Genomic DNA, 27,885 nt, shown 5'->3' with positions numbered 1-27,885 from the left:
TCCACACCTCACTTCCCTCAGTCCTTTATTCTCAAGCTGAGGTGTCTGCTGAGAAAAGCCACTCCACGTCTCCCTGGTCTGCTGGGGGGGGGGGGGGGAGCTAGCTTCGCGTCTCCCTGGTCTGCTGGGGGGAAGCAGCTAGTGCGGGGTTGCCTCACCCCATTTGTAAGTAGGGATCTGATGTAAGTCGGATCCATGTAACCCGGGGACTGCCTGTATTCAATATTCAGGTCCATTTCAATGACCGTCCACTTCTCCAGATAACCTTCCTGTTTCATTCCCCACAGAGTCTAGATGAGGGATAGCCAGGTGAATTTCTTTCCTTCATTCTACTGGAACCAGGTGAACTTGTCTCCTTTATAATCAAGAGAAAGACAGCACTGACACACTCTCCTGGTATTTTTTTCTAGATGGCAATCTTTCTAGGCCAAAGGAAGGACTAGAGAGAATCAGCATCTGAGTAGCTGAGTTATGCAGGTATTTGGTCTCCAATCATAAGTAGCAGCACTTGTTACCTTATTTGGCATTCAGCTATCTGAGTTTGGACATTCTGAGTACCAAGCTAAGGAAAAATTACTTTTTCAGTGACACATGGCAAAATCTTCAATCCCTAACTCTGGAAAGAGCAATTGCCATGCTTGACATTCAAGCTCTGCAAGCTACATTTGATTAAAGATACATAAAAATATGTTAGCCTTAGAACTCTAACAAAGCATCACATTACACTGAAATGTTAAGCTCTGATTCAACAAAGCATTTAAGCATATGCTTAAACCCATTAAAGTCAATGAGATTTAAGCATTTATTTAAAGTTTGGCATAGTGAGCGAGGTGGGCAGACTGCTGAGCACATATGGAACCACAAATTCCCCAGGAGGATCACACTGCCAGGAAGGGGTCTAAGGCACCTGAGATGATGGTTCAATTTTCAAAAGTGCTGAGAACTCAACAACTCTGTCACCAATGTGCTATTTGTACCTCTCCCAACAAGGTTAATGCATTTTGGCTAGCATCCATCAGATTAATTGATACATGTTTTGATTTCAGGTGATAATAAAGAAAAGTAATGTATGTTGGAGAAAAAAAACCCAAAGCCAGAATGCTGATGATTAATAAGTACACAGTATACAATTTCATGCAGTCTTGTGCTCAATGAGTGTCTTCACTAATTCTCTTTGCAGAAGAGTAGCATCAGAAGGGTGTGGTTTCTCTCACTGTATGAATAACTTCTACATTTTGGAGGTAAAATGTGGACTTTAAAGGAGAAAACACAGACAGGAACAGAGCTCATTTCATGGACATAATTTTAATAGTTAAAAGATATTATGGCAGTGCTTCTCTAACAAACAGATCTAATTTAATGCTGTTGGTTACAATTTATTCATCCAAATGCAAGATTCAGTATTACAGACATAATGTATGCACAATCCCAGATTATACTAAAAATACTCAAGCATGGTGTGAAAATTGTTATAAACTTTTCAGAATAAATTGTGTATATTTGATCTTTATCTGATTAAAAATGTACCAGGATGTTCTGAAAAGCCATTTAGATCACATCCTGAAAACTCCAAATTCTGTCCTCTTGGTGGGTGCATTTAGTGCTGCACTGAGACTCAGGCCTAAAACAAGTCTTGTATTAGCTGGGTCAATAATTCCATCATCCCATAACCTGAAATTAGATCAAACAATAACAGAAAAATTATATACATAGTTTTACAAGAGGTAAAATTTCAGCCACACAGAAGTAAATAAATATTTCTACTGGAGGGAGTGAATTAAAAAAGGGCCAAATTCTGATTTAAGATAGTTAAACTAATTCATATTTATGTTGATGCAAAAAAGCAGAATTTCATGCTTACTCATTTATATAATCTGTCTTCTGGATTTAAGTATACAATTCCAAATAACTAGAACAATCTCTACCTACTTTAATGGGGATTATTCATACTGTTTTTTTCAGCATGAAAATGGCATCCTAAATTAAAGAGAAAAAAAATTCAAGATAAATACATGGAAAAGACTCAGTGTCATGAAAATGGCTCCCCTTCCTGGTGGTAACTATGTTAAAAAAAAGTAAACTAAGACCATTAAAATTTTCTTTTTCTTAGCTTAGCTGTCTATTCAAGATGTTTAGTTATGAAAGCACAAGGATTTAAAAAGTGCTGGAGCATTTTTTTATATGGACTGTCAACAATAATTTCACTAATCTTCTTTACTGAAGTCTATTTCTAAACAGTTGTAAATTAATCCATGCCAGAGTGAGATGAACTCATAAAGCTATACCACAGTAAGCCCCCCCTTCCCTCCCAAATTCCAAACAACTAATTCCCTCCTCCTCAAATTGACAGGCACTTCTGCAACGGATTACTATTCAGCATGCCAGCTGCCCAACTGAACTTAAGCACACCTAGGACTGTCTGCAGGATCAGTGTCTAAAGAATTCCATCCTGCTCCCAACAAACGCTATAGCAAAAATCTCTAAAGCCCTATAAACTGTATGTGTTGAACAGCTGGGCACTTTGTTTAGAACTAGAACCTGAAATCCCATTGCAGCTCAAGTCTCATTTAAATCAATGTGAATTTTAACCAGACAGGGGACTGCATCATGAAATATCTTTTTAAAAAAAGGTATCATGAGCTTTTGTGGGCATAACCCACTTCTTCAGATGACTGGAGTATTAAAATCCAGATCCAAGACTTTTAATACTCCAGTCATCTGAAGAAGTGGGTTATGCCCACAAAAGCTCATGATACCATCTACATGTTGTGTTAGTCTTTAAGGTGCTACTAGACTATTTGTTTGTTTTTTAAGTTTTTCTAGTTACAGACTAAATCAGCTACCCCTCTAAAGCTTTTAAAAAGGGGATTCCCTTCCACATGTCCTAAGAGAGCAACTTATTTTGTATTCTTTTCTGAGATTATTACAGTATTGTCATGTCTGATAATTGTATTCTGGGTCTTTAAATTGCTGTTCTGCTTTTGGTAAATTTGTTTTTTAAAGTGTTTAAAATAATATGAAAAGATTATCAGTTGGTAGCAAATGCTGAATTCTTATCAAGAGCAATAATCTTCCCTTGTGGCTAAAGTTTCAAGTTGTCATTTTGATACTGTTTGAGGATTAGTTTTTTTATAATCAAATTACACAGGAAAGAAAACATTTAGTACACTTATCTCAGTATTAAAGAATAGAATAAAGAGGACTGCATACTCTATGTAAAATACTCATGAGCATTAGTCACCAATAGACGTTTGCAACAATGTTGTAAATCTGTTTTATTCTAGCATTTGCTAGGAAGTCACAGCAAGTAATTTTTACAATATCTAACTACATTTTCTCTTTTACAACTCTACACTAAACAGGATATCAAAAATTCACTTCTTCCAGGATGCTCCCAAGAAACCAACTATAAAACCACCAACAAATATAAAAACTCAACAAACCTATTACCTATACAGTTTTCCTTCTGTGGATTTTCCAGTATGCATTCCATCTTCTCTCTGTTTGTCCCTATGGTACATCTACCTGGTATGCTTACAAGGCTCCTGCTAAGGGACTAAAAATAGCAGTGTAGAGTCCAGGGTCTGAAACCTGAGAGAGGGAGGCAGGGCCTCTAAGCCAGGCCCCGATGGAACAGTAATATTTACATTGCTCCTTTTAGCCCTGCTCCAGAAGCCTAAGTCAGTTGACCTGGGCTCTGAGACTAGCTTCACCTGCTTTTCTGTTTGGTTATTTTTTGCCATGTAGATGAACCCTCTGGCTCCTATCCAAGGTTCCCTCTAAGCTGCGAAGCAGCACTGACCTGCAGCTGCTTAATCAGCCCCAGCCATCCAGGGGCTCAGAGCTCCGTGCATTGAGCTGCTTAAGCAGCTGTAGGGCCATGCTGCCATGCAGCTTAGAGGGACTCTTGCTCCTATCCCCCAATGAGAGCTGCTAGAAGGCACCCTTATGCCAACATGGAGTCACACTAGCAGAACCCACTGCAGGGCAGGGACACACTGTCTGCGCTTATGTCCTGGACAGAACAGCCTATGCTGTCAGCACGTAGGACAGGGTTGGGCAAATACCAGCCCACAAGCCAGATCTGGTCCATCAGGGTTAGCTCCTGGCAGGCCCCCACCACTGTATTCACCTGCATGGCTGCAGGTGTAACCCACACACCTAGTGTGGTTCAATATCCCATGTGGTGGCATTTAGACCACTTACAGCAAGAGATAAGAACAAGTGAGCTCTGCAACCTAAACTGAGAGCAAACTGGCTTTATAGCTCAAGCTGTAGAGGCTTCCCAGCAGCTCCACCACTTGTAACCATCAGCAGGTGGACCTGAACCTGGGATCTCTGGAGCTTAGTGTAGAAGCCTCTTCAAATTGAGCTGTAAAGCCAGCTTGCTCTCAGTTTAGGCTGCAACGCTCACTACATGGGACAGTAAACCACACTAGGTGTGTGGATTACACCTGCAGCCATGCAAGTGAATACAGTGGAGGGGGCCCGCCAGGAGCTAACCCTGATAGGTACCAGTGATTGCAGCTCCCGATGGCTGAAGATCACTGTTCCTCGCCAAAGAGAGTTGCGGGAAGCAGTATCCTAGTCCGCACCACTTCCTGCTTCCTGCTGCTCCCATTGGCCAGGAATGACAATCCGTGGGAAATAGGAGATGCAATTGCCAGTACCTATGGTCATCCAGATAAATATAGTGGCAGTGCACCAGGGGAGGATGTGGTTCAGGAAAGCATTCCTATTCAGGAAAGCACACTTAACTTTAAACATGCATTTATGTTCTACTAAATTTGATAACAGGATAAGTACATGGTTTGAGTGAATCATGTGATAAAGTGCTTTTCTAAACTGGAGCTTTTAATCATAATAATTTGTTAATCATAACCTTTTGGTGTATTTTACAATATTACTACAGTATATTGAAAAATTCAGTGCTCAGATCAGGTGCCTTATGTCACATCAATGAAACAGAAAACAAAAAAGTATTATTAGAAATCTCTTGAGCCCAGAAAAGCTAGAGGACCACTCTAACTCACACTGAAGTCAACAGGAGAGCTTCCATTGACATGAATGGAGGTTAGATCAAGCTTTAAACTCTTCAAGAATAATGAGTATTTCTCAAATCTATGCATAAAAGATTAGTATAAGAAAATGTCAGTGGGATGATAATTAAGATATACATGGCCAACATTCTGTAACATCACACAATACATGTTACCAAGAGCACTGCAGCAGTTTTCACTACAAATTGAACATAAAAATGCATTATTTGTATTGCATTTTCCATCAGAACCTGATTAAATTTTGATCAGCTTAATTTCTTGGCACAGTGGGATAATCATTGGGCTATCTCAGTGAACTAGATTCATGAAATCAAATCCTCAGTCACCCTGCTCCTCATAATCTTAAAAGGATAATAAAATGTAACTATATATAGTGATTTCTCTTTGTTCTAAGTGTGCTTCCACTTCAATTTTCTGACAGTTGCATGTTTTTCTTATAGTTGAATGTTTTTTTTCATCCCTCCGAGTATTAAGATGTACCTCACTATTTGGTATTATGATTTTTCAATCTCTTTAAGTAAAAACTTTAATGAATTTGAAATATTTCATTCAACTTTAAAGAGGTTTAATATAACTATTTTTGGGAGATAAGTTATATTAAGAAAGTGTTGCTGGACCAAAGCAATTAACCTCACAAGTCCAGCCTTATTAAAGGCTACTGTTGTAATAAAGACCTTTCAAAACTTTACACATTTTTTAATAGAATACTTGCTTTTTGTAATGGCAAACCAGCTTTTATTGACAGCCCCAAAGATTTTACACTGTATAAGGTAAAGATTGCTTTCAAGGTCATGACTACCTTCTGCTTTTCTTTTTTTAAAGAAAACTCTTGTCTGTATTGGGATATAACCTTAAACATCCTATTAAAACACAGTGCTAGAACATGAATCACATCATCTATGTTTATAAAATATTCAGAACAGGAGCTCTGAGTAAAAGAAACAAACAGACCAGAAAAGAAAATTGCCCATGTAATTTGTTACAACGTAAACTGATTAAATTCCATTTGGAAACCTGTAAGCAGATTAATATAGCTCATTAAAAAGGGAGCTGGCTAACGACTCTCGTTAATTAAGACTGTTCAGAGTGAAAGGTTCTATTCAGACAATTGATTAAAAATTTGATTAGAAAACACAACTAAGGGGAAGTATATTGACATCCTGAAGATAACAAATTATAATTTATAAGCAAAATTGCGTACACAAAGCAAATAGGGAAATATACTTCCATTTTAAGATCATAAAAGCAATTTTTTCTTTACTTTCAAATTTATTGCGTAAGAGCCTTAAAGCTCACTGAATTCAACTGAATGCGGCCCACTGACTTCAACAGGCTTTGAATCAGGCCACAAGAGCACGGTCAGAGACTGTATAACTTCACACACATTTACCAGCAGGACAGCATCAGGGGGATTCAAACACTGCCTGTCTTATGGAGTGATCAAAATAAATTCAGATATTATCACCACCTACAACCCTCTGTTCCCCTTATTACAGGCATCTTACTGGTCTGATTAGCACAAGACAAAGCCTGATTTGGCAGAATCCAGTTTTGATTTCATGACCTGATGCCCAGATCTTGGCTGGGTTGAGTCTCACGTGACTACACAGGTGGCACCGTGTTCTCTCGAATTGTTCTCACTCGTGTGGGATGAATCTCATTAAGTGCACCAGTACGGAGGTAATGTGGACAAATCACCTCCATATTGGTGCATATAACAAAATTAATGGAGTGGGGTGGAGGGATTCAGAGTGTGGGAGGAGGTTCAGGGTAGGCAGATGGTTGAAGTGTGAGGAGAATGAGGACTCTGGGGTGGGGCTGGGGAGTTTGGGCTATGGAGGGGGCTCAGGCTGGGGCTGAGGGTTGAGGAATGGGAGGGTGAGGAATCTGGATGGGGATTCAGGCTCTGGTGTTCTGCCAGGGATGAGGAGTTTGGGATGCAGGCAGGCTGCCCTACTTCATGAAGGAGATATGTCAATTTCTGTAATACTTATAACAATACTTAATGTCATTAATGACTGGACTAGGCCACCAAACTGAAAAAGTAATAGAGTGAAGCCTAGTGTCTTTGTCCAGTATTCCAAACTCTGAAATCTGGGGGGAATGAAGAGTAAAGAGAGAGTAAACATTTAATGATATGATTGGTGAGAACATGTATGAATACTGGGCACAGGTAGAAGATAACCTATTGAGATGCCCAATTCTTCCCAAAGGAAAAAAAAGAACAGGTGCAAATTAAGGGCTCCCAGATCATTTATACTGAGCATCATAGACCAAATCTACACCAGTGTTTCTCAACCTTTTTTTATAAAGTACCCCTTTAAAATATATATATATATATATATATATACACCCCCTTTTAAAAAAAAATTATAAGTACTCCCAGTACTTACAGTTTTCAGACACACAACATTTTTTTCTACCATTGCAACACATTTGTTTAAACAACTTAATCATAGCCGGGTAGACGATGAAATTTTTGGGTGTAAAAAGTACAAAAATAATAACTCACTGTAAACTTAAAACAAAAATTCAGTTTTCTCCAAATTTCAGTTGTGTTGATGTACCCCACAGATGTCTCTCGAGAACCACTATGGGTACTTGTATCACTGGTTGAGAAACACTGATCTAAACTACAGACTTCCAATGGTGGAACTATATAATTCTCAGGGCTGTGAAAAATCCACATTCCTGAGTTCTACATCAGAGGAAGGGCTTCACCCCTCAATATAGCTACCGTCTCTCAGAGAACAGATTAACGCCACTGAAAAAAGAAGCTCTCCCACCAGTGTAGCATCTTCACTTAAGGGTTGCAGCAGCATGCTGCACTGATCAGTGCAGCATGCTGCTGCAGCCCTTAAGTCATGGGTTCCCAAACTGGGGGGCGTGCCCCCCTGGGGAAGGCACGAAGAAATTCCAGGGGGAGCGCGAGGCAACCCAGCCACACCCCCCCCCGTCAATCCCATCCCAAGTTTTGCTGCTTTTTTTTGGGATGGGGGGGCATGAGGGTTTCTCAAAAATCAAAAAGGGGGCGTGATGCCGAAAAGTTTAGGAACCACTGCCTTAAGTGAAGATGCTATACTGATGGGAGAGCTTCTTTTTGTCTTACTTTATGACTGCGAAGCTCCTAGCTCATTTTGCAACAGTATTTAATTAACAAACAAAGAAACAAACAATCCACCCTTCTTTGACTGAAGAATGTCAAGTTATTTTGGGTACCCAAGTTGCAGGAGCCTGATTTTCAGGGAGTGATGAGCACCCTTTCAGATGTCGTAAACTAGGCACCTAAAAATACTTGATACTTTTGAGACCACAAACCCCATTTTTTAAAAATGTAGGCTCTAGGCCTATATTTAAATCTCTCTCCTTACACATAACTATTGCTCTAAATATTAAAAATGGGCTGTTGGCTGTTTTGAGGAAATGGGCTTGTATTTTACATCACAGCTGTATACATACTGCACACCTAATAAATCCAATATTTTTTCAGTCCTCAATACAAAGCAATTATGAATGAGATTGTAGCAGATGTATCCAAAAAAGAACAAATAAACAAAATCAAAGAGTGTATTTCTCCCTCCAGATTAAGAATTTGCTCTAAATACAGACACCTTGACTGTAATGTTTAATGTAATTAGTAGAGTGAAAAATTCTTTTGCTTACAATCCAATTATAAAACATGAAAACCTTTACAGTAATTTTTATTTCTGCCTGAGGGATAAATATATGGCTTTGTAGGAGTGATATAAGGCCAGATCCTCAATTGGTACAAACCAAATCAGCTATATTGACCTTAATGGAGCCACATTGATTTATACCAGCTCAGGATCTGATCCACAGTCTCCATTTATGCTCAGGGCAAATCTTATAAAGGCTTCAATTGGCTAAAAAAGAACATAAAGTGTGCAAGCATCATGCCACTAATCAATACAAGTTAGTAACTACTTTATAACTTCATAAATAATAAACTAAACTGAGAGTAAAAAAAACCACCGAACAGATTGCTTTGTGTCTACATTATTAGTAGGAGTTGACATATCGACAGAGACTATAAGGAATCAACTCAAATATTTAAGCAAATACCTTTTAACATACTTGTATTAATGTGGTTAAACAGATCACATTTACAATTGCGTCAATGCAAATTTAACCCTGCTGACAGAGTGTATCTGGAATTGAAGAATTCTGAGCATAATCTTGGGATTTACCAAAAGAAAAACTTGCCGACTTTTAGTGTAGTCTATATCTTTACTCAAATTAATTCATTTATTTACTACAGGTTGAACCTCTCTAATCTGGCACCTTTGGGACCCCCTGCCAGCTGCCAAACCAGAGAATTTGCCGAATGATGGGAGGTTAATATTGTGCAGAAGCATTACCAACTTCCACTGCTTACTGGGCTCTGAGAAGACATTTGTGGGTAAAATAGAGCTAAATAACAGTACAGAATAATGAGAGACATGACTGGTAGCTGTAAACAACCTTTATGGGACTGCGGGAAACTTAGCCACACCCACAATAGGCAGACACCTGGCTAATTAAAATCATGCCAGATTACAGATACTGCTGGACCCGAGAGGTTGAACCTGAACCATAAAAAGATGAAAATAAAAACAATGTTTAGATTTGTTCACATTAAAAACAACCGTTCATTTCAGATAGGGTGTAGGAGTTGCTGTTCAGAAAAGGTTATGAGCAAATTACTTGAAGTTCTGTGGCACCTTATAGACTAACAGATGTATTGGAGCAGTGGTCTCCAACCTTTATACACCCAAGATCACTTTTTAAATAACAGAACAAGCCAAGATCTACCGCACTGCTCCTTCCTTGAAGCTCCGCCACTCTATTCTCCTCCTCTCCATCACTTGCTATCCTCAACCTGTATACTGCTGCTTTTTTTTCTTTTTTTTCCCAATTCTTCTGTAGGAAGAGGTTTTTCCAACTATTGGCCTGTCTAGACTGGACCAAATGTCAGAAAAACCCCTTCTTTTGGAACCTCCCTTATTCCTCGTGGAAAGAGGAATAGAAGGGTGATCAAAAGAGCACGTTTGCTCTTCCACTAAAAAAAGCAGAACAACAAACGCATCACTGGATGCAGAAGAGTTTTTCTGGGATATCTCCGGAATCCTGAAAAACTCCTGCAGTCTAGCTGTACCCTCACTGGTTTGAGACAGGATGTGTAGGCTCTAGGGTAGGAATGAGGGATTTGGGTGTGGGAAGGGGTGAGAAGTGCAAGCTCTGGGAGGAAATCTGGATGCAGGAGAAGGTGGAGAAGGGGGATGCTGGCTCGGGGAGGGGGCTCCCGGCCAGGCAGCATTGGGGTCAGATGGAGGGTTGGGGTACTAAGCAAGCCACAGGCTTGTGGGTGTGAGGGTTCAAGAATTTGGTTTGGGGCATGTGAGGGGCTCCGGGCAGGGGGTTCCAGTGTATGATAGGCTCAGATCTAGAGTCTGGGGGAAGGGAGAGTGCAGGAGTATTATGATGCTACGTCCAGATGAGGGATTGGTCCCAGTTGGGGGTTTGTTGGCCAGGCTTCATTTTTAAATAAAATACTATGTCAAACACAAAAAGTTTCTGCATTGTCTTTATTTATGAGAAGGGCAGGGAACCTGTTTTGAGTCAGGGGTCACTGACCAACAGAAAAGTAAGTTGCCAAACCCCCCTGCCAAAGCCTGAGTAATGTGGCCCCAACTGTGCTGGTGGGAGCAGGGGATATGGTACTGGGGAAGTGTGCTAGTGGGTGCTGGGGCAGGAGACAAGGTGCCAGTGGGGGCAGGGTTCTGCAGCTGGGGACAGGGGAGAGGGAACAGGGTGCCGGGAGGGCAGGGGACAGGGTTCTGCGGCAGGGGGCAGGGTGACAGTGGGGGCAGAGAGTCCCCTGCACATGCTTCCTCCAGGCCCAACTCCCCCCCCCCCCTTTAAAGACTGTGAATGGCTAGCCAACTACAAAAGCAGTTTCTCCTCTCTTGGTGTTTACACCTCCAGATCAGCTGCTAGAAGTGGGCCTCACTCTCCCTGACTGAATTAACCTCATTATCTCTAGCGTTATTCTGGCCTGCATATTTATACCTGCTTCTGGAAATTTCCACTACATGCATCTGCCGAAGTGGGTCTTTGTCCACGAAAGCTTATGATCCAATAAATCTGTTAGTCTATAAGGTGCCACAGGACTCCTTGTCGCTATCTCCTTGAAGATCCAGATTAACATGGCTACCCCTCTGATACTTGAGTTTTAATGAGAAATTTGAAGGAAGATGCCAGGAGTCATGAACATTAGTGCTGCTACAGCTAACTAGTTAAACAGAACTTGTAAGACTTAAAGCATAGACAATTAGATCTTGGAAAAACACTTGTTAACCGTGGTGTAATCCTTTATATAAGCTGAGTACATTACCCGGGGGCTACGTCTACATTGGCATCCCTTTCCGGAAAAGGGATGCTAATGAGATGAGGCGGAATTGCAAATCTGCGGGGGATTTGCATTTACATGGCTGCCGCTTTTTTCTGGCTTGGGGATAAGCCGGAGAAAAGCGCCAGTCTAGACGCATGAGCAACCAATGGAACGTCAGATAAGCACAAATATCAAATTAACCTTGATGTTTATAGCTCTGCAAGCTATAATAGTAATATGGGAAATCAAATGTCAAACTTCATGGTGTACTATGACCACCTGCAGGAATCTGTAAAGCATCTCCCTCTCCTCCTCATCCCCACATACATAGTGGCACACAACTAACTTGCTTCATTCTAGAGATGTGCGCATTCATTTAAAGCATCAGGTACTGGCCGCTGTCAGAGACAAGATAGAGGGAAGCATGGTTTGATTTGCATTTAACAGACTGCACAGTACGTGTGGACACCGGACAAAATCCTTGCTCTAGACTGTTTTGCACTGTGTTTAACGGGCCTGTTGTTCAGTATTAAGATCTAAAAGTTATGAACACATTTTGGTTACATCATGAAGTTCTGAGAATAGTCATTTATATGTTACCTTGCACTAGAATAATAAGGGTTTCCCTCCTCTTCAAACCTCCTAATGATTGGCTCCTTCAAAGCTGCTTCATCTGCCTCAGATAACTGTAAGGAATAAAGCAAGTATTTGGACACAGTCTATATAAAAATTCTTCAAATCCTGACCTCACATAACAGTCAATAAGTAACTTACTAAAATACTATCTCCAGAGACAAGGTATGTGAAGTAATATCTTTTACTGGACCAACTTCTGTTGGTGAGAGAGACAAGCTTTTGAGCTGCACATAGATCTTCTTGAGGTTTGGGAAAAGTACTCTGAGCATCACAGGTAAATGCAAGATGAAACAGAATGTTTAGCATAATTAATTGGCACATATACAGATAGGGGGCTAGTGGGTTACAGATTGTTGTAATAAACCATAAATCTAGTGTCTAGCAGAATTATGAATTTAAGCTCCCAGGCTTGTCTTTTGATGATGTTGTGCGGGTTTCTTCTGAGGATGGATAGGTCAGATATAGAATGAGTGCTTTGTGAAAAATGTTCACCCACAGATGATAGGATGTTTTTGTCTTTTATCATTTTCCTATACGAGGTCATTAGAGATCATAATGATTGACTCGTTTATTGGGGAATCTGGGTATATATACCACAGGTTATAATAGACATTTAGGATCCATGGCTCTTAAGGATATGTTTGGAAGGGCTCTGATCACTAGAGCCCTGGGTGGATATAAAATTTTGTATCCTCATCCATATCATCAAAAATGACCTGCAGATAGCCACATCCATATCCACGGATGCAGATATCTGTGGATATGAAGCAGATAGCTGCAGATCTACAAGGTTCTAGTTATAAAATTTGTATCTACATCCACATCTATATCTTCAAAAATGAGATGCGGATATTCGCATCCCCATCCATGGATGCAGATACACGGGGGTGCAAACACCGGCAGATTTGCAGAGCTCTACTGATCACTGCAGCAGTGGAGATATGTCTACAGCAGCAGTTCTCAAACTGTGGATCAGGACCCCAAAGTGGGACACAACCCTGTTTTAATGGAGTCAAAAGGGCTGGCTTAGATTTGTGGAGGCTGGGACCAAAGCCCAAGCCCCCCACCCACAGACAAAACCCAAAGGCTTCATCTCTGGGTGGCATGGGTCAGGATAAGGTCCCCTACCCGGGGCTGAATCTTTTGGGCTTCAGCTCTGAGCCCCCTGCCCAGGGTGGTGAAGTCAGCCTTTAGCTTTGACTCCTCCACCCAGGGTGGCACGACTTGGATGGGCTCAGATTTCAGTCCCCTTTCCTGGGGTTGTATATTAACTTTTGTTGTCAGTAAGGGATCACCCTGCAATGAAGTCTGAAAACCCCCACCTACAGGTTTTGTGTCTGTTTTTCTGACAGGGTCTGGTGCTACTTCGAGTTAGTGTGTCCCAGTCTATGGGTAGCTATCATCTAATGACGAGCATGGAGAATTTCAGGGGTTGTTTGAAGGCCAAAAGTGGGGGTTCATGAAAGATTTCTTTTGGGATATGCTCCCCATCAAATATGAGTTCCAGTTTGAGGTGGGAATTGACAACTATGGGTATGAGGTTGGAAGGAGTTTTATTTCAGCATTAATACAGGTTTTCTCTGGGTATTTGGGTGGTCCATTCCACAATGTGATCTACTTCTCTGGTAGAGTGCTGTTGTTTGGTGAGGACAGTTTTACATGCACTAGAGTATATTAAGATTTCTTCTTGTGTTTGGGCTGATTACTGGATCTATGAAAGTAGGTGGGGTGACTAGTTGGTTTCTTGTTTATGGTTTTCTGTAGGGTTCCACTACTGTAGTTTGTTTGTGGTGTTCAGAAAGTTAATACTAGTGTGGCAGAATCCCAGAAACGGGATGGGTAGAGATTGATGAAGCTGTGGAGGAACTCTATGAGAGAGTTTAAGTGGCTAGAGGATGAAAATATCACTGCTGTGTCTCTGGTATATCATTGGTCTCATGGTGCATCTATGTATCTCATGGTGCATCTTTTGCCTCTGTTTTCACAGACAAGGTCAGCTCCCAGACTACTGCACTTGGCAACACAGTATGGGAAAGAAGTGGGCAGCCCATCGAAGAGAAAGAACAGGTTAAGAACTATTTAGAAAAGTAGGACATACACAAATCCATGGGACCAGATCTAATGAATCTAAGGGTGAGGAGGGAGTTGACCGATGTGATTGCAGAGTGACTGGCCATTATCTTTGAAAACTTGTGGCAATCAGGGGAGGTCCCGAACAATTGGAAAAAGGCAAATGTAGTCCCCATCTTTTAAAAAGGGAAGAAGGGCAATCTGGGGAACTACAGACTGGTCAGCCTTCCCTCAGTCCCCAGAAAAATCATGGAGGGGATCCTCAAGGAATCCATTTTGAAGTACTTGGAAGAGAGGAAAGTGATCAGGAATAGTCAACATGGATTCACCAAGAGCAAGTCATGCCTGATGAACCTGATTGCCTTCTATGAGGAGGTAACTGGCTCTGTGGACATGGGGAAGGCAGTGGATGTCATATACCTTGACTTTAGCAAGGCTTTTGATACGGTCTCTCACAGTATTCTTTCCAGCAAGTTAAGGAAGGATGGATTGACTAAATGGACCGTAAGATGGATAGAAAGCTGGCTAGATTGTCAGACTCAATGGGTAGTGATCAACAGCTCAATGTCTGGCTGGCAGTTGGTATGAAGCAGAGTACCCCAAGGGTTGGTACTGGGGTCGGTTTTGTCCAACATCTTTATTAAAGATTTAAATCAGGGGATGGATTGCACCCTTAGCAAGTTCACAGATGACACTAAGCTATGGGGAGAAGTAGATTCATTGGAGGACAGGGACAGGGTCAAGAGTGACATAGACAAATTGGAGAATTGGGCCAAAAGAAATCTGATGAGGTTCAACACAGAGTTCTACACTTGGGACAGAAGAATCTCAAGCACTGTTATAAGCTGGGGACCAATTGGCTAAAATAGCAGTTCGGCAGAAAAAGACCTGGGGATTACAGTGGATGAGAAGCTGGATATGAGTCAACGTGCCTTTGTTGCCAAGAAGGCTAACAGCATATTAGGGTGCACTGGGAGGAGCACTGCCAGCAGATCTAGAGAAATGATTATTCCCCTTTATTCCACACTGGTGAGGCCACATCCGGAGTACGGCATCCAGTTCTGGGTTCCTCCATTACAGAAAGGATGTGGAGGCATTGGAGAAAGTCCAGCAGAGTAAGGATGTTAAATATTGGTTAACTGAATAGTCGATTAACTTCATGAATTCTTATTGGTTAGTCGACTAATCTATAGTCTATGGGGGTGGGCCTGGCAGCCAGTGTGCTTTAGCCCCACTTCTGGGGAGCCCTCTGCTAACCTACGCTGCTGCTAGGCAGGAGCTGGTCCGCAAGAGGAGTCAGTTTAAAAACCAGCTGTCCTCACAGACTGGCTGCCTGACCCCTATGCTGCTGCCTCTAATAAAGAGGCAGCAGTGCAGGGTGGCAGCAGCTCCTGTCCGGAGGGGTGGAGTGGAGTCTGAGCTTCCGGACCCGGCATGAGCTGGAACTGAGCTGTGCTGCCTGCTAGCCTGGCTCCTAATACATTTGAAATGCAGAGCCAAAGCAGGGTAGGCCCCGAACCCGGCACAAGTTGGGAATGAACCAGGCTGCTGGCCAGCCTGCTAAAAAATTAACTATGGAGGAAGTGGGGGAAGGGGGAATGAATGTAGTCCATAGCATTAACCTATAAGCTTTTGCTTATCGATTAATCAGTTCATCAACTATACTATTACATTCTTACAGGGGAGGGCAACCAGAATGATTAGGGGGCTGGAGTACTTGACTTGAGAGGCTGAAGTATTTGGGCTTATTTAGTCTACAGAAGAGGAGAATGAGGGGGGATTTGATAGCAACCTTCAGCTACCTGAAGGGAACTTCCAAAGAGGATGGAGAGAGGCTGTTCTCCGTAATGATAAATGACAGAATGAGGAGCAATGGTCTCAAATTGCTGCACGGGAGATTTAGATTGGATATTAGGCAAAACTATTTTACTAGGAGGGTGGTGAAGCACTGGAATGTGTTACCAAGGGAGTTGGTGGAATCTCCATCCCTAGAGGTTTTTAAGTCCTGGCTTGACAAAGCCCTAGCTGGGTTGATTTAGTTGGGGTTGGTCCTGCTTTGGGCAGGGGGTTGGACTCGATGACCTTCTGAGGTCTCTTCCAATTCTATGATTCTATCCAGAAATTCTTCTACAAAATGGTTCGTGAAGAGGTTGGAAAGCCATCCTAGTACCCATGGCGGTTCCCATGATTTGGATAAAGTGTTTCTTGTTGAACATAAAATTGTTATTGATGAGGATGAAATGAATGAGTTTGGATGTGTGTTTGGGGGTGGATATCTGAGGACTATCCATTGTCTTGCAAATATTTGAGGCAGGCAACTATGCCATCATTGTGAGGGATATTGGTGTATAGGGAAGTGACATCTGTGGTTGAAAGGATGATGTTCTAAAGTAGGTTGTTAATGTTTTGGAGTTGGTAGAAGAAGTCAGTTGTGTCCTGGAAGAAACTGTCCCTTTGCATGGTGACTGGTTTGAGGATGGTTTATATGATTTCCAATATTCCTTTAGAAAGAGTGTGGTGGCCAGATATGATGAGTCTTTCTGCATTTCCTAGTCTGTGTATCTTGGAAAGCATGTAGAAGGTCCCTGGGGCAGGTTCGTGGATGATGAATTAATAGAGTTTCTCCTGAAGTTTCTCTGGAGAAGGATTTGATGATATCCTCAACTTCTTGAGGAAACTGATGTTGGTTTTTCTCTAAGTTCTTTATAGCAGGCGATGTCAGCAAACTGTCGGTTGGCCTCTTTAATGCAGCATCAAAGTTGAAGAGAAGTACAATGGCATTAGCTTTATCTGCTGGTCTGATTACTATTTGATAATTAGATTTTAGGGACTGTATGGTTATCCTCTCGACAGTGGAAAGATTATGATATTTGTTAAGGATTTCACAGTCAATTTTTTCCACTAATGAAATTGATGCAATGATCAAAAGTTTGGTTTCATCTTCTCTGTAGGGTCCAATCAGATGATTCGTTTTTCTTCTGACTATTGGAGGGGACGAGGTAATTATGAGTGGTGTTATCATTGTTCTAAGAGAATTCTTTGAGGCAGAGACAATAAAAAAATTCTTACAATTCTCTATGTTTGTATAATATCAGGTTCTGTGCTGAGGCAGAAGTTCAATAGCTTAAAGAGTAAAGATAATTCAGCTCCAGTGAATGGTAGTCTTGACAAAGTGATAAAATTTGGGTCTTATGTACTGACCATGTTTTGGGTACTGGCACCATGGTTTCTCCTGGAGGTGTAGCATTCTGTGTTTTGTGGAGTAGTTGCAGTTGATTTCACTATTTATTTCTGTTTTGGATGGCTGTTACTGGGTTGGGAAAGTGTGTGATTATAATTAGTCTGGATTTTTTGCATAATTTCCAAATAATAGTCCTGGATTTTTTCCTCAGATGTGTCCTGTGACAGTAGACCTTGAATGGTCCCTTACAATATGTGCTATTTATGCTAATGAATCTGCTACACCTTATATGTTGCTGTGACACTCATCCTTTTCCCAGACTTGAAGAAGAGTTGTGTGTGGCGTCTCACAAGCAAAAGTTGGTTCAATAGAAATACTACCTCATCCATTTTGTCTCTCTAATAGCCTAGGACCAACACAGGTAGAACTACATGGCATCAACCATCTCCAAGCTTTTTCCACTCTACTTTACCCACCAGTCTCAATTATGACTTTCTAGTGACGTGCATTAAAATTACAACAGACATTTTTACAATTTTGGGGTATAGAAGGATAGAACATTTCTAATAAATTCTCCCATTTTCAGTGCTTATGGTCATGTATTGAATAGTTTAGTGTTGTAATTTGATATTAGCTGTTTTAATATTATTGAGGCTATTTTTAAATGACAAAAATAGTAACATAAACTAGGTTTTGGACTACTGTTTCAGCTGAGAGTCTGCTTTAAGCCACGTTTACACTCTTCTAACCTTGGGTTATTCTAGATACAGTGTAATTTAAACAGCCATGGGAGCCTATATTATGACAGCCTCCAATACTGCAGCCCCAATACACCCCTACTATCTCAATATGTTGCCTACACTAGAGTTTGCAAGAGGATGCTTGGCAAGCAGCCTTACAGCTGTCATCTGCCATGCCTGTAGTGAAGAAATCCTCCCTCAGCCAATCAGGTCTTTAGAGCCCCAGTCTGTCACTGCAAACTAGTCACATGGTATAAAGGCATTAAAACACCCGTTGTAAGTTTTCATTAAATGTAAATATCCAGCTAAATTCTTAGTTGTAACAAATTGGTGTTGCTCCCTCAACTTCAGTTATTGGAACGATTCCTACATTTAAAGTTAAGCAGCTGTTTAAATTCTTTGTTGGATAACTTGAGAATCTAGAACAAAAGTTGTTTTTTTTAAATAGGAATAAATTTTACATGCCATTACTTTGAAAGGTAATCAAAACACATCACGCTTATGTTAATATTTTGAACATTTTCATATATGTATTTGCTACTGTCAATACACAACTCTCTAAGGGTATGTCTACACTGCATTCCTCTTTCGAGAGAGGAATGAAAATGCAGATGAACAAAATTGCAAATGATGTGAATTTCCCGTGCTTCACTTGCATAATCGCATCCATCCGCTTTTTTGAAATACCCTATTTCGAAAAAAGAAACGCTGTCTAGATGCAGTTATTTCAAAAGAAAACCCTTCTTTCAAAATAACCGTTAAACTTCATTTTTTTAGGAGTAAGGATTATTTCGAAAGAAGGGTTTTCTTTTGAAATAACCACGTCTAGACAGCATTTCCTTTTTTGAAATAGAGTATGAAATGAAGCACAGCAAATGAAGCGCAGGAAATTCAAATCCGCGCTGCATCTGCAATTTCGTTCGTCTGCATTTGTATTCCTCTCTCGAAAGAGGAATGCAATGTAGACATACCCTAAAGCCCAACACTGCTGGAGCTCGTTGGCTGTAAAATTACGGGTAAGGATGAACCTAGCCACTTTTAGCAAAATGCACTTCTTTGGCACGGTGTTCTGAGATGACTCGGATCCTGAGCCAATAAAGCTCTTATGTGCTGGTTAACTTTAAGTATGTGATCATTTAACCCAGTGGAACTCAAGCACATGCTCGAGTGCTTTGCTGAACTAGGGTGCCTGCCTGTGTTCCCTCTAAGATGCTCAGCAGCACAGCTTTGCAGGTGATTAATCAGCCCCACCCAATCAGTCAGCTCCATGCAAGGAGCCCTGAGACTTGATTGGGTGGGGCTGATTAATTACTTGTGAAGCTGTGCTGCAGCACAGATTAGAGGGAACATTGTTGCCTGCCCTGTTTTTTTAGCCAACTGGAAATACAAGGGAGAATGGCTTTTCTCTTTTTCTCTCATCCTGACATTCTTAATTTAAGCCCTGTGAGGCAACTACAGTATTTACCACCAAATAAATGCTAATAAATACAAAGTACTGGCTTTTCTTGACTATAACCATAAAACATAAAATGATACCTATATCATGTCTCACCACATTTTACAAATTAACTTTAATTCAGTATTACAACATCTCTTTGTTGTATTATTTCTGTTCCATAGATTGGGGAAATTAAGGCAAAGAGAGAGGAAGGGTGAATTTCACTCTAGCCATACAGCAGCCAAGTATTCAGGCTATATGCAATCGGAATGCTAAGCAGGTGGGGAGATGAAATCCACATGTCTCATTATCTTGATCATTGTTCACAATAAAAAAAACCTCCTGAGTATGATATATTACAAGAAAATTACATTTATGCAAAATATCAGTTTAATAGATAAGAAAAATGTTCATAGCTGATGACAATGTTCATTATCAGCTTCATTATTAATATCCCATTTCTACATTTGACTCCAAGCTGTTTTGTAATACACTAAAACAGATCATTTCACATGTAATATATTCAGTTTCCATGGCAACTACAGATAATCTCCTATTTTATATTAGTGATCAAGATGTCCTGATATATCCATAAGAAATAAAAACAGTCAGGAGTGGTGTTTTCCAATTCCTTTCCCCATGTATTAAATCAAAACAATTGCAGACTTATTTAAATACCACAAATTTCAAATTAAAATGGTGAAATCAGTCAGGTCCCCCTCAAACCTCTGAACACTTCACTTTTCCTATTAGAGGTTTCAGAAGGATGAAGTTTAGCTCCCCATAAAACTTCGCACTGCAAACGTAATTGGAAAGAGACATTTTGTGCTCTCAATATTCCTCTTCAATCTCTCACACTGGGTGAATCTCCAAATAATAAGCTGAAAATCCAGCCCTATGGCCCAAGAAGATAGAAAACCTGAAAAATATTTTCTTCTTAAAGTTACTGTCTCCTAAGCCAGAGGAAACATGGGAAGTCACTACTGCACTTGCTTTATGGAAGATGAAAGCACTAGCATTTCATGAACACCACCTGCTAGTGAAGCTACCGAGCAGCATTAAGAAAAGCTGGTTACTCCTAGAGGAGTGCTGCGCTACTGTGCGTGTGCACATTTAATGAGCCTCACAGATTTCTACTTTTCCACACAGAACAAAGCTTGTCAAAATGCTGTTGCAGTCCTTCCTTTTGCACACCAGGGGGAACTGTGTCAACTGAACAAAGGTGCAACTCACAGCCAGCTAAGGAAGAGAAAGTATATCTTCTACACAGTGCCTGTGGCCAGGTCAGGAGACAGGGGTATGTGGGGTGTTGGAGGCAGGGTCAGAATGATACAGGGACTCATAAGGGATAGTGGGGGAGGACCAGGGTTGCCAACTGTCAGTAAATTTATGGACAGTCCATAAAAAATTAGCTGAAATTGGATATGTCCGTAAAGTCCATACAAAAATGTAAGTGTCCATAAATTTCATAAAAGTGCAATACAATTTTTAAAAAAGCAATTATTCTATAGTAATTAAATTTATTCTCTGCTGCTTCAGCCATTTTACTGCACAGCAGCGGAAAGTGGATGTTTTAGTTATTTATTTAGTTCAACAGCTGAGGTGACGTAACGTGAATCACATGTTCGGATGTACGATCACAAAATGGAAAACTTCCAGGACCATGACTAACTAAATGAAAGTGAGTTAAACAGCATTTTGTTCTTGTGATGTATGAATGACAACGATTACTTTTCACTTTTGGCCATTTATGTTGTCTTAATATAGTATAAAAATTATGTCTGTAAAAAAATTTGTCTGTCCGTAAATTTTTCCCATTTTGTCTGTAAATGAAATTTCTGCGGGTTGGCAACTCTGGGGAGGACAGATGGGAGCTGGGTCTGAATGGGAATGGAGGCACAGGGCTATGGAGGGAGAAAAGGAGGTGCAGACACACATGGGATTAGGATTTGAGTAGAGAGCTACATAGGGACAAGGCATTTGGCTGGGTAGGGAACAGGCACACTTATGTACAGGGGCATATGTGCCTGACTGAATGGAACAGGCTACAGGTCTGACAAAGTCTACATGGAGAAAGCTCCTTAACAATCCCTCCCTGTTGTTTTTCCCACAAAAATCCCTGTTCCATACTTTTCCCACTCATATCCAACACCCTAAATTGACAGCCAGGCTTCTCAGCAATTTACTTTGGCCTCCCTCAGATCCTCCACTGCTCCTGACTCCCCCAAGCCTTTGCACTGCCTCTCAGAGGTCTGAGAAATACCGTTCTATAGGGTAGTTTAAATGAATTATTACTCAGAACTATGCATTAATATGTCTAGTAAAGAACCTTTTTGTAAAAAAAAAAAAAATCTGAATCTTTTTTGTTATCTTGCTGACAGGCAATTTGAAATAAATGACCAAAGTAGTTGAAACTGATTATATTGTTTTATTTTGACAAATAAAATGGACAGAATTTTGTAGAATTTTAAAATACTGTGCACAGAATTTTTAATTTTTCTTGCAGAATTTTTAATTGTTTAGCCCGGAATTCCACCAGGAATAAGTGTCAGATTAGTAGATTACAAAACCAGACAGAACCATTGTGATAATCTTGTGAAAGTCTGACCATTGTGAAAGTCTGACTCCCTGTATAACTCCATAGAACTTTTCTAAAATAATCCCTCAAGTATATCTTTTAGAAAAACATCCAATCTTTATTTTAAAATTATCATTGACCAAGAACCCACCACATCCCTTGGTAAATTGTTTCAACGGTTAATTATCTTCACTATTTAAAATGTGCACCTTATTTTCAGTCTGAATTCATCTTGCTTCAATTTCCAGCCATTAGATCATATTATACCTTTCTCAACACTGAAAAGACCACTTTTAAATAGCTGTTCCCTTTGGAGGTACTTATAAACTGATCAAGTTAGTCTTTAATGTTCTCTTCATAAAGCTACATAGATGTAAAGAAGTCAGTCTACCACCATAAACATGTTTTATAATCCTTTAAACATTCTTGTGACTCATCTCTGGTCCCTCTAACTTCTTGAATTGTGGACACCAGAACTGGACACACATTCAAACAATGGTTGCACCAGCACTATCTACAAAGGTAAAATAACTTTTCCATCTCTACTCAAGAATCCCCTGTTTATGCATTCCAGGTTCGCTTTAGCCCATCATTGCATTGCACTGAGAGTTTGTGTTTAGCTCACTAGTCACCCTCCAATTTTTTTTAGTCTCAATCTTCCAGTGTAGGATCCTCCATCCTGTAAAAATATGGTTATAGACAGTACTGTACCAGCTCAGTATGTGAACTAGCTACAATGCAAGATTAGATGAGAATGATGGTACCCATAATACAAGGGGTAGACTAAAAGTCTGTACTTTCATTTGGTAATTGCCTAGATTCAATCAGGGGTGAGCAGAAGAGAGTGAATAGTACCTGTTTCCCCTCCCTTGCTTTCTGGTCCTTAGCTACTGTGGCCAGGACAGTTGCAGCTTGTTCTCCTCCCATCACTGAGATACGAGCATTTGGCCACATATAAAGAAACCTTGGACTGAAAAATACAACATTACACTTAAAACAAAACCAGCTTTTTACCAAAGAATTAAAAATATACTGTTGAAGTGAACAGTCCTGTTACACTTATTAATAGGGTCTATTTTAAAAGTACTATCTGAATAATGTAAATACAGACTAAAGAATTAACAAAACATTTGGATGGATCCTAAAAACGTAACTCATACTAACAGACCCCTGCATCTCATGGGACTTTAACACAAATAAGCACTACTTCTATGAATAAGAGTTACAAATTCTAAACCACTATGTTTGCTATGGGAATCATTTCAAGCAATGGAACAATAATTTTGTTTTTTAAAAGCTAGATATTTATCTTTGTGAGAATTTCCTCCACTACCAAACTTTAAGAATAATTAAGTTATGAGCCTAACAATCTCCACGAGATCCTACAACTATGATTTACATCTGGTCACACCTACTGTGTACGCAAGATGCTTTCAAAACAGAAAAGGCACAATTTCTGTCAGAATTAAAACTAATTTTTGGATAATGGGATTTGACAGTCATATAAAATCTTTATTTCCTATTACAGATAGGAGTGATACTTACCTATATGCCCTTCCACACATGCCATAGTTTCCAGCACCATATGATCCTCCAATAATTACTGTTATTTTAGGTACACTGGCACAGGCTACAGCAGTTACCATCTTGGCTCCATCCTTTGCTATTCCTCCAGCTTCATAATCTCTACCAACCATGAAACCTAATACATGTTAAGACAAACAAGATTTTTCTGTTACTAAATACTGACTATATAAACCTCACTTAACCAAAACCAAATTATTATTAACGTTTGAAGGGAAAATGCTTAAACGTTCAAACAGGCAAGTTACTGAGCAACTGAGAGATACAAAGAACATACAAAAAGATGCTACCTCAGTGTCTGAACCTGAATGGCCAGAAACAAGAATCTATTAGTCAGGTTTACTCACCAGTTATGTTTTGCAAAAATACAATGGGAATATTTCTTTGGCAACATAATTGAATAAAATGAGTTCCCTGTGAACAGAGTAAAAGCAAACTATTAAAACATGAATGAGTGAAGCAATATTTAGTCACTGATGTTACTGTCACTCGACTTCCAAAGAAAAAATGAGTGGTCCTGTAGCACCTTAGAGACCTGCAAAAATACCTATATACATGTAATATCATGAACTTCTGAAGAAAGAGGTTGTGCCCACAAAAACCTCATGATACTATATTGCCATAGGCTTTAAATGGGAACAAGGATAAGCCCTGCTTTAGCCCCTTTACCAAAGTGGATTCACAGGGGGCAGGATCTACTTCTCTTCCCACTGCAGTCAATAGCAAAACTTCCACTGGCTTCAAGAGAAACAGGAAGCAGTGAATGATGTGTAGGTTCAGAGATAAAGTGACATAACTAATATATAAATAGCAACATGAACAGCATTAGGGAATCTCAACCATCTTGATTGGGTCAATATGCTGATAAAAATCTGACAGTGGAATTCAATAAGACTTTATAATAAAAAATGAACAGATAAAAGCCAGAGTTATAAATGAAACCTCATTTTTACTCTCCTTACAGTGAAATCTACCCCAATCCTAAGTGCCTTACCTTTCTTATTCTTCCAAACTACTGTAATATTCAATTTCTCCATCATTTCCATGGAGGAGAAAATAAATTCTGTCTTCTAATTCTCTCTCTCATTCTCGCCGACTCATTTCCTAAGGGATGACTATTTTACCTAATGAAGAAATGGTAGCAGATTCCTCTTCAATCAATTACACTCTTCTAATTATTGCCTTAGTGAATGGGTTATATGTCTGCACTAGCACTTTTGTCAATAAAACTTTTGTTATACAGAGACGTGGGGAAAAAACCCACCCTGACCAACACATGTGCCGTTACGGACCATGCAATATCGCTGGCAGATGCTTTCCGCTGGCATAGAGCAGCTATAGGGAAGACTTTGCAGTGATGCAACTTCTGTATAGAAAGCGATTAACACACTGAGGTCACTGTTGCTTGCAGTTCCAAAGAGGCAGGACTGCCCGAGGAAAGACCCCAGGATAACCTTAGCAGCAAAGGCAGTTTGGGGCAGTACTCAAGAATTTGGGAAACTACAAATCTTTTTTCTTTGTTTTACTGGCTTTGTCCATTCATCAAGTTTTCTTTTGCACATTAAATCAGCTGTGCCTAAACCATCTTTGGCAAACATAGCCACAGTCATGTAGCCTTTGGGAAGCTGTCCACAGGGCCAGCCTTAGGCCGATTCACCGGTGTGGGGCCCCACGCCTGAGGGGGCCCCACGCCCTGGGAAGCGACACATGCACACTGCGCCGGGAACACGGCGCATGCGCAGTGCTCCAGGAGCACAACGCTTGCGCAAGGTCCCCAGGCGCACGGTGTGCACGGCGCATACACCGTACACCCGGGGGCCACACATGCGCTGTACTTCCAGAGCACTGCGCATGTGTGGACGCACAGCGCATGCATCGTGATGTCCGGAACGCACGGAGCATGCATCGTGCCTCCAGGGCGCAACGCATGCCCCGTGCCGCCCGGGGCCCTGCGTATGTGCGGCCCCGCCCCCAGAATCGGGCACCGCGCTCTGTAGAGCCAGCCCTGGCTGTCCATCTCCACCTGTCCCACTCTAGCACTTCCAAAGACTGGATTATTGTTAGGTGGGTGATGATGGATTCAGGTACAAAAATGTGTATGCCTGTGAGTCATTGCCAAAAAATTTCCACCTATTACGTATGGTTAGTTTCATCACATGTGAAGATAAAAATGGCATTTTTTACATTCTTAGGTAAACCATAAAAAAATAACCAACAAGCTGAAATGACTCTGCTATATTTGAGGGAGGGGGAAAGCCCTTTATTCTGTAACACATATTATGTACTGTGATGATAGTAAAAATTACCCAGAAAGGACATAAAGATGTTCATAGTGATACTGAAAAATGCAAACATGACTTGAAATGAAAAGAAATACTTGGCTTTTTGGTCAATATTATAAATTACTGGCTTTTCAGTCAACATTACTTACTATTCCTTCATTTTCAAACCTTATTTAACATCTGCTGATAGAGTTGAAATTAATGACCATTTTTTCAGACTATAAACCCCTAAGAGGTGCAACATGGCAACTGAAAAAAATCCTGACCTTTTTATAATACTCAACTAACCCCTAGTTGTTAAGAAAGAAGACAAAATACTGATAATACACACAGAAGCACTCTAAAGAGTGATCACTATTGGGAAAAGCCATTTTAAATAGGTCTGTATAGTTTTTGAACTGTTAAAAATGACAACATGAAGAAAGCGCACACTCTCAGGTTATGGCCTTTCAAAAGATAAAACATGTTCTATACCCTAAGATAAAAATAAGATAAGGGTCTCATTTATATAAAAAAAAAAGAGCAGCGCAACAGCTCTACTAATAGTTATGTCTAAAACCAGCTTTCTATTTGCAGCTGGACTGTCAGAAATGCTCTAATACCTATAGTTAATCAGATCATCTTGAAATACAGTGTGCCTTATGGGGAAGCAGACAGTAATCCAAATTTGGAGCCATTTGAACAAATTTGGAGCCATTTCTCCCCTATGGTGTGAAAAAAAACAGCTTTTCTTAAAGCTGACATGCTCTGGCATCACACACAGCCCTCGTCTACACTAGGACTTTATTTTGAAATAGCCCCCAAAGGTTGAATTTATAAGTGGAGTGTCCACACTACCAAGTTTGTTATTAAGAAATAATGGGCTGTGGTATTAGAAATCTGTACTCCAGCTTTTCATCAGCAGTTGGGCTAATTCCAAAATAGTTGCATGGGTACAGAGTAGAGGCTGCATGGGCATTTCCCTTAACTATTTATTTCCCTAGTTTTCAAAAGTCTGAGTTATGCTGAACTTGATGTTCTGGAAAGTCATCAGTAATGGGTAATCATAATTCTGTGTTAAATAAGTATTCTGCCATTTAACAGGAGAATATGAGTTGGACAGGTCTGATGACTGAAGTGGCTATCAGTTACCATCAAGATTTATAGATAATTCTGAACACTGTCTTCTATTGTTTTGAACAAGTATCCTATTTAGTGCCAAAAGACTGATAAACTGTTCATAGTGCCTGATGTATAGGGAAAAGGAGAAAAAGTACTCCCTTGCTCTCTTGCTGATAGGAAAGCTTTTGCAATACTAATCACCAGAGAATACTAAAGGTATAAAAGGGTAATGAGATCTTTACAAGCTGTAGAATACAAATGTCACCAGAAAATGGTCTTATTTATTGCAATCCTTGATGTTCAAAATATTCTTCATTAACTGCAGCTCAACTTTGTGCCTTGCTTCATTCCACCTATGAGCCAAGCAAAATCTTTTACTTTTTTGCAACTCTCTCCCAAAGACTCTTATTCCCCAAGTTTTTCTGAACTAACTTTCTCACCAGTTCTATGAGGGTTTCACCAAAACAGACAAAGTTTAGGGATGTAAGCAACTAATCGACTAGTTGACTATCTGATAAGCAAAAGCTTATCAGATACTAGTCAACTAGTTGCTCCTCCCCATACTTTGCTGCCTCTATTAGGCATCAACTAATCGAATAGTCAATGGAAATTCCATTTAATATTTGATTAGTTGATTCATCTAATTTTAACATCCCTAAGCATGTTGCATGATTACTATTGCTCACCTTCCCCCCAAAATAGAAATTTAGTTTGGCCTTGCTACTGGTTTCTTTAATGAATCCAGAATCCCATATTTAAGTTAGATAGAACTTGGCCAATAACTAATCTTCTCATCTAAAGAGCTTCTCTGTTCCCTGAGCCTT

General features: G+C 40.3%; 1 protein-coding gene across 1 annotated transcript in view; it reads right to left on the bottom strand.

Annotated features, from left to right (window-relative positions):
• Nucleotides 1-1,286: 1,286 nt before the first annotated feature.
• MCCC2 (methylcrotonyl-CoA carboxylase subunit 2) overlaps nt 1,287-27,885 on the bottom strand; it is an 85,617-nt gene continuing 59,018 nt past the window's right edge. The window contains exons 13-17 of the mRNA XM_075932240.1: nt 24,026-24,092; nt 23,640-23,796; nt 22,950-23,064; nt 12,052-12,137; nt 1,287-1,671 (exon numbers count right to left, since the gene is read on the bottom strand). Coding sequence (XP_075788355.1) covers nt 1,554-1,671; nt 12,052-12,137; nt 22,950-23,064; nt 23,640-23,796; nt 24,026-24,092 — 543 coding nt within the window. The 3' untranslated portion in view covers nt 1,287-1,553. The remainder of the gene's footprint in view (nt 1,672-12,051; nt 12,138-22,949; nt 23,065-23,639; nt 23,797-24,025; nt 24,093-27,885) is intronic.

The sequence above is a fragment of the Pelodiscus sinensis genome, chromosome 6, assembly GCF_049634645.1.
Source record: "Pelodiscus sinensis isolate JC-2024 chromosome 6, ASM4963464v1, whole genome shotgun sequence".
NCBI lineage: Eukaryota > Metazoa > Chordata > Testudines > Trionychidae > Pelodiscus > Pelodiscus sinensis.
The sequence above is the reverse complement of the archived record's forward strand: the minus strand, read 5'-3'. Positions and strand labels throughout refer to the sequence as shown.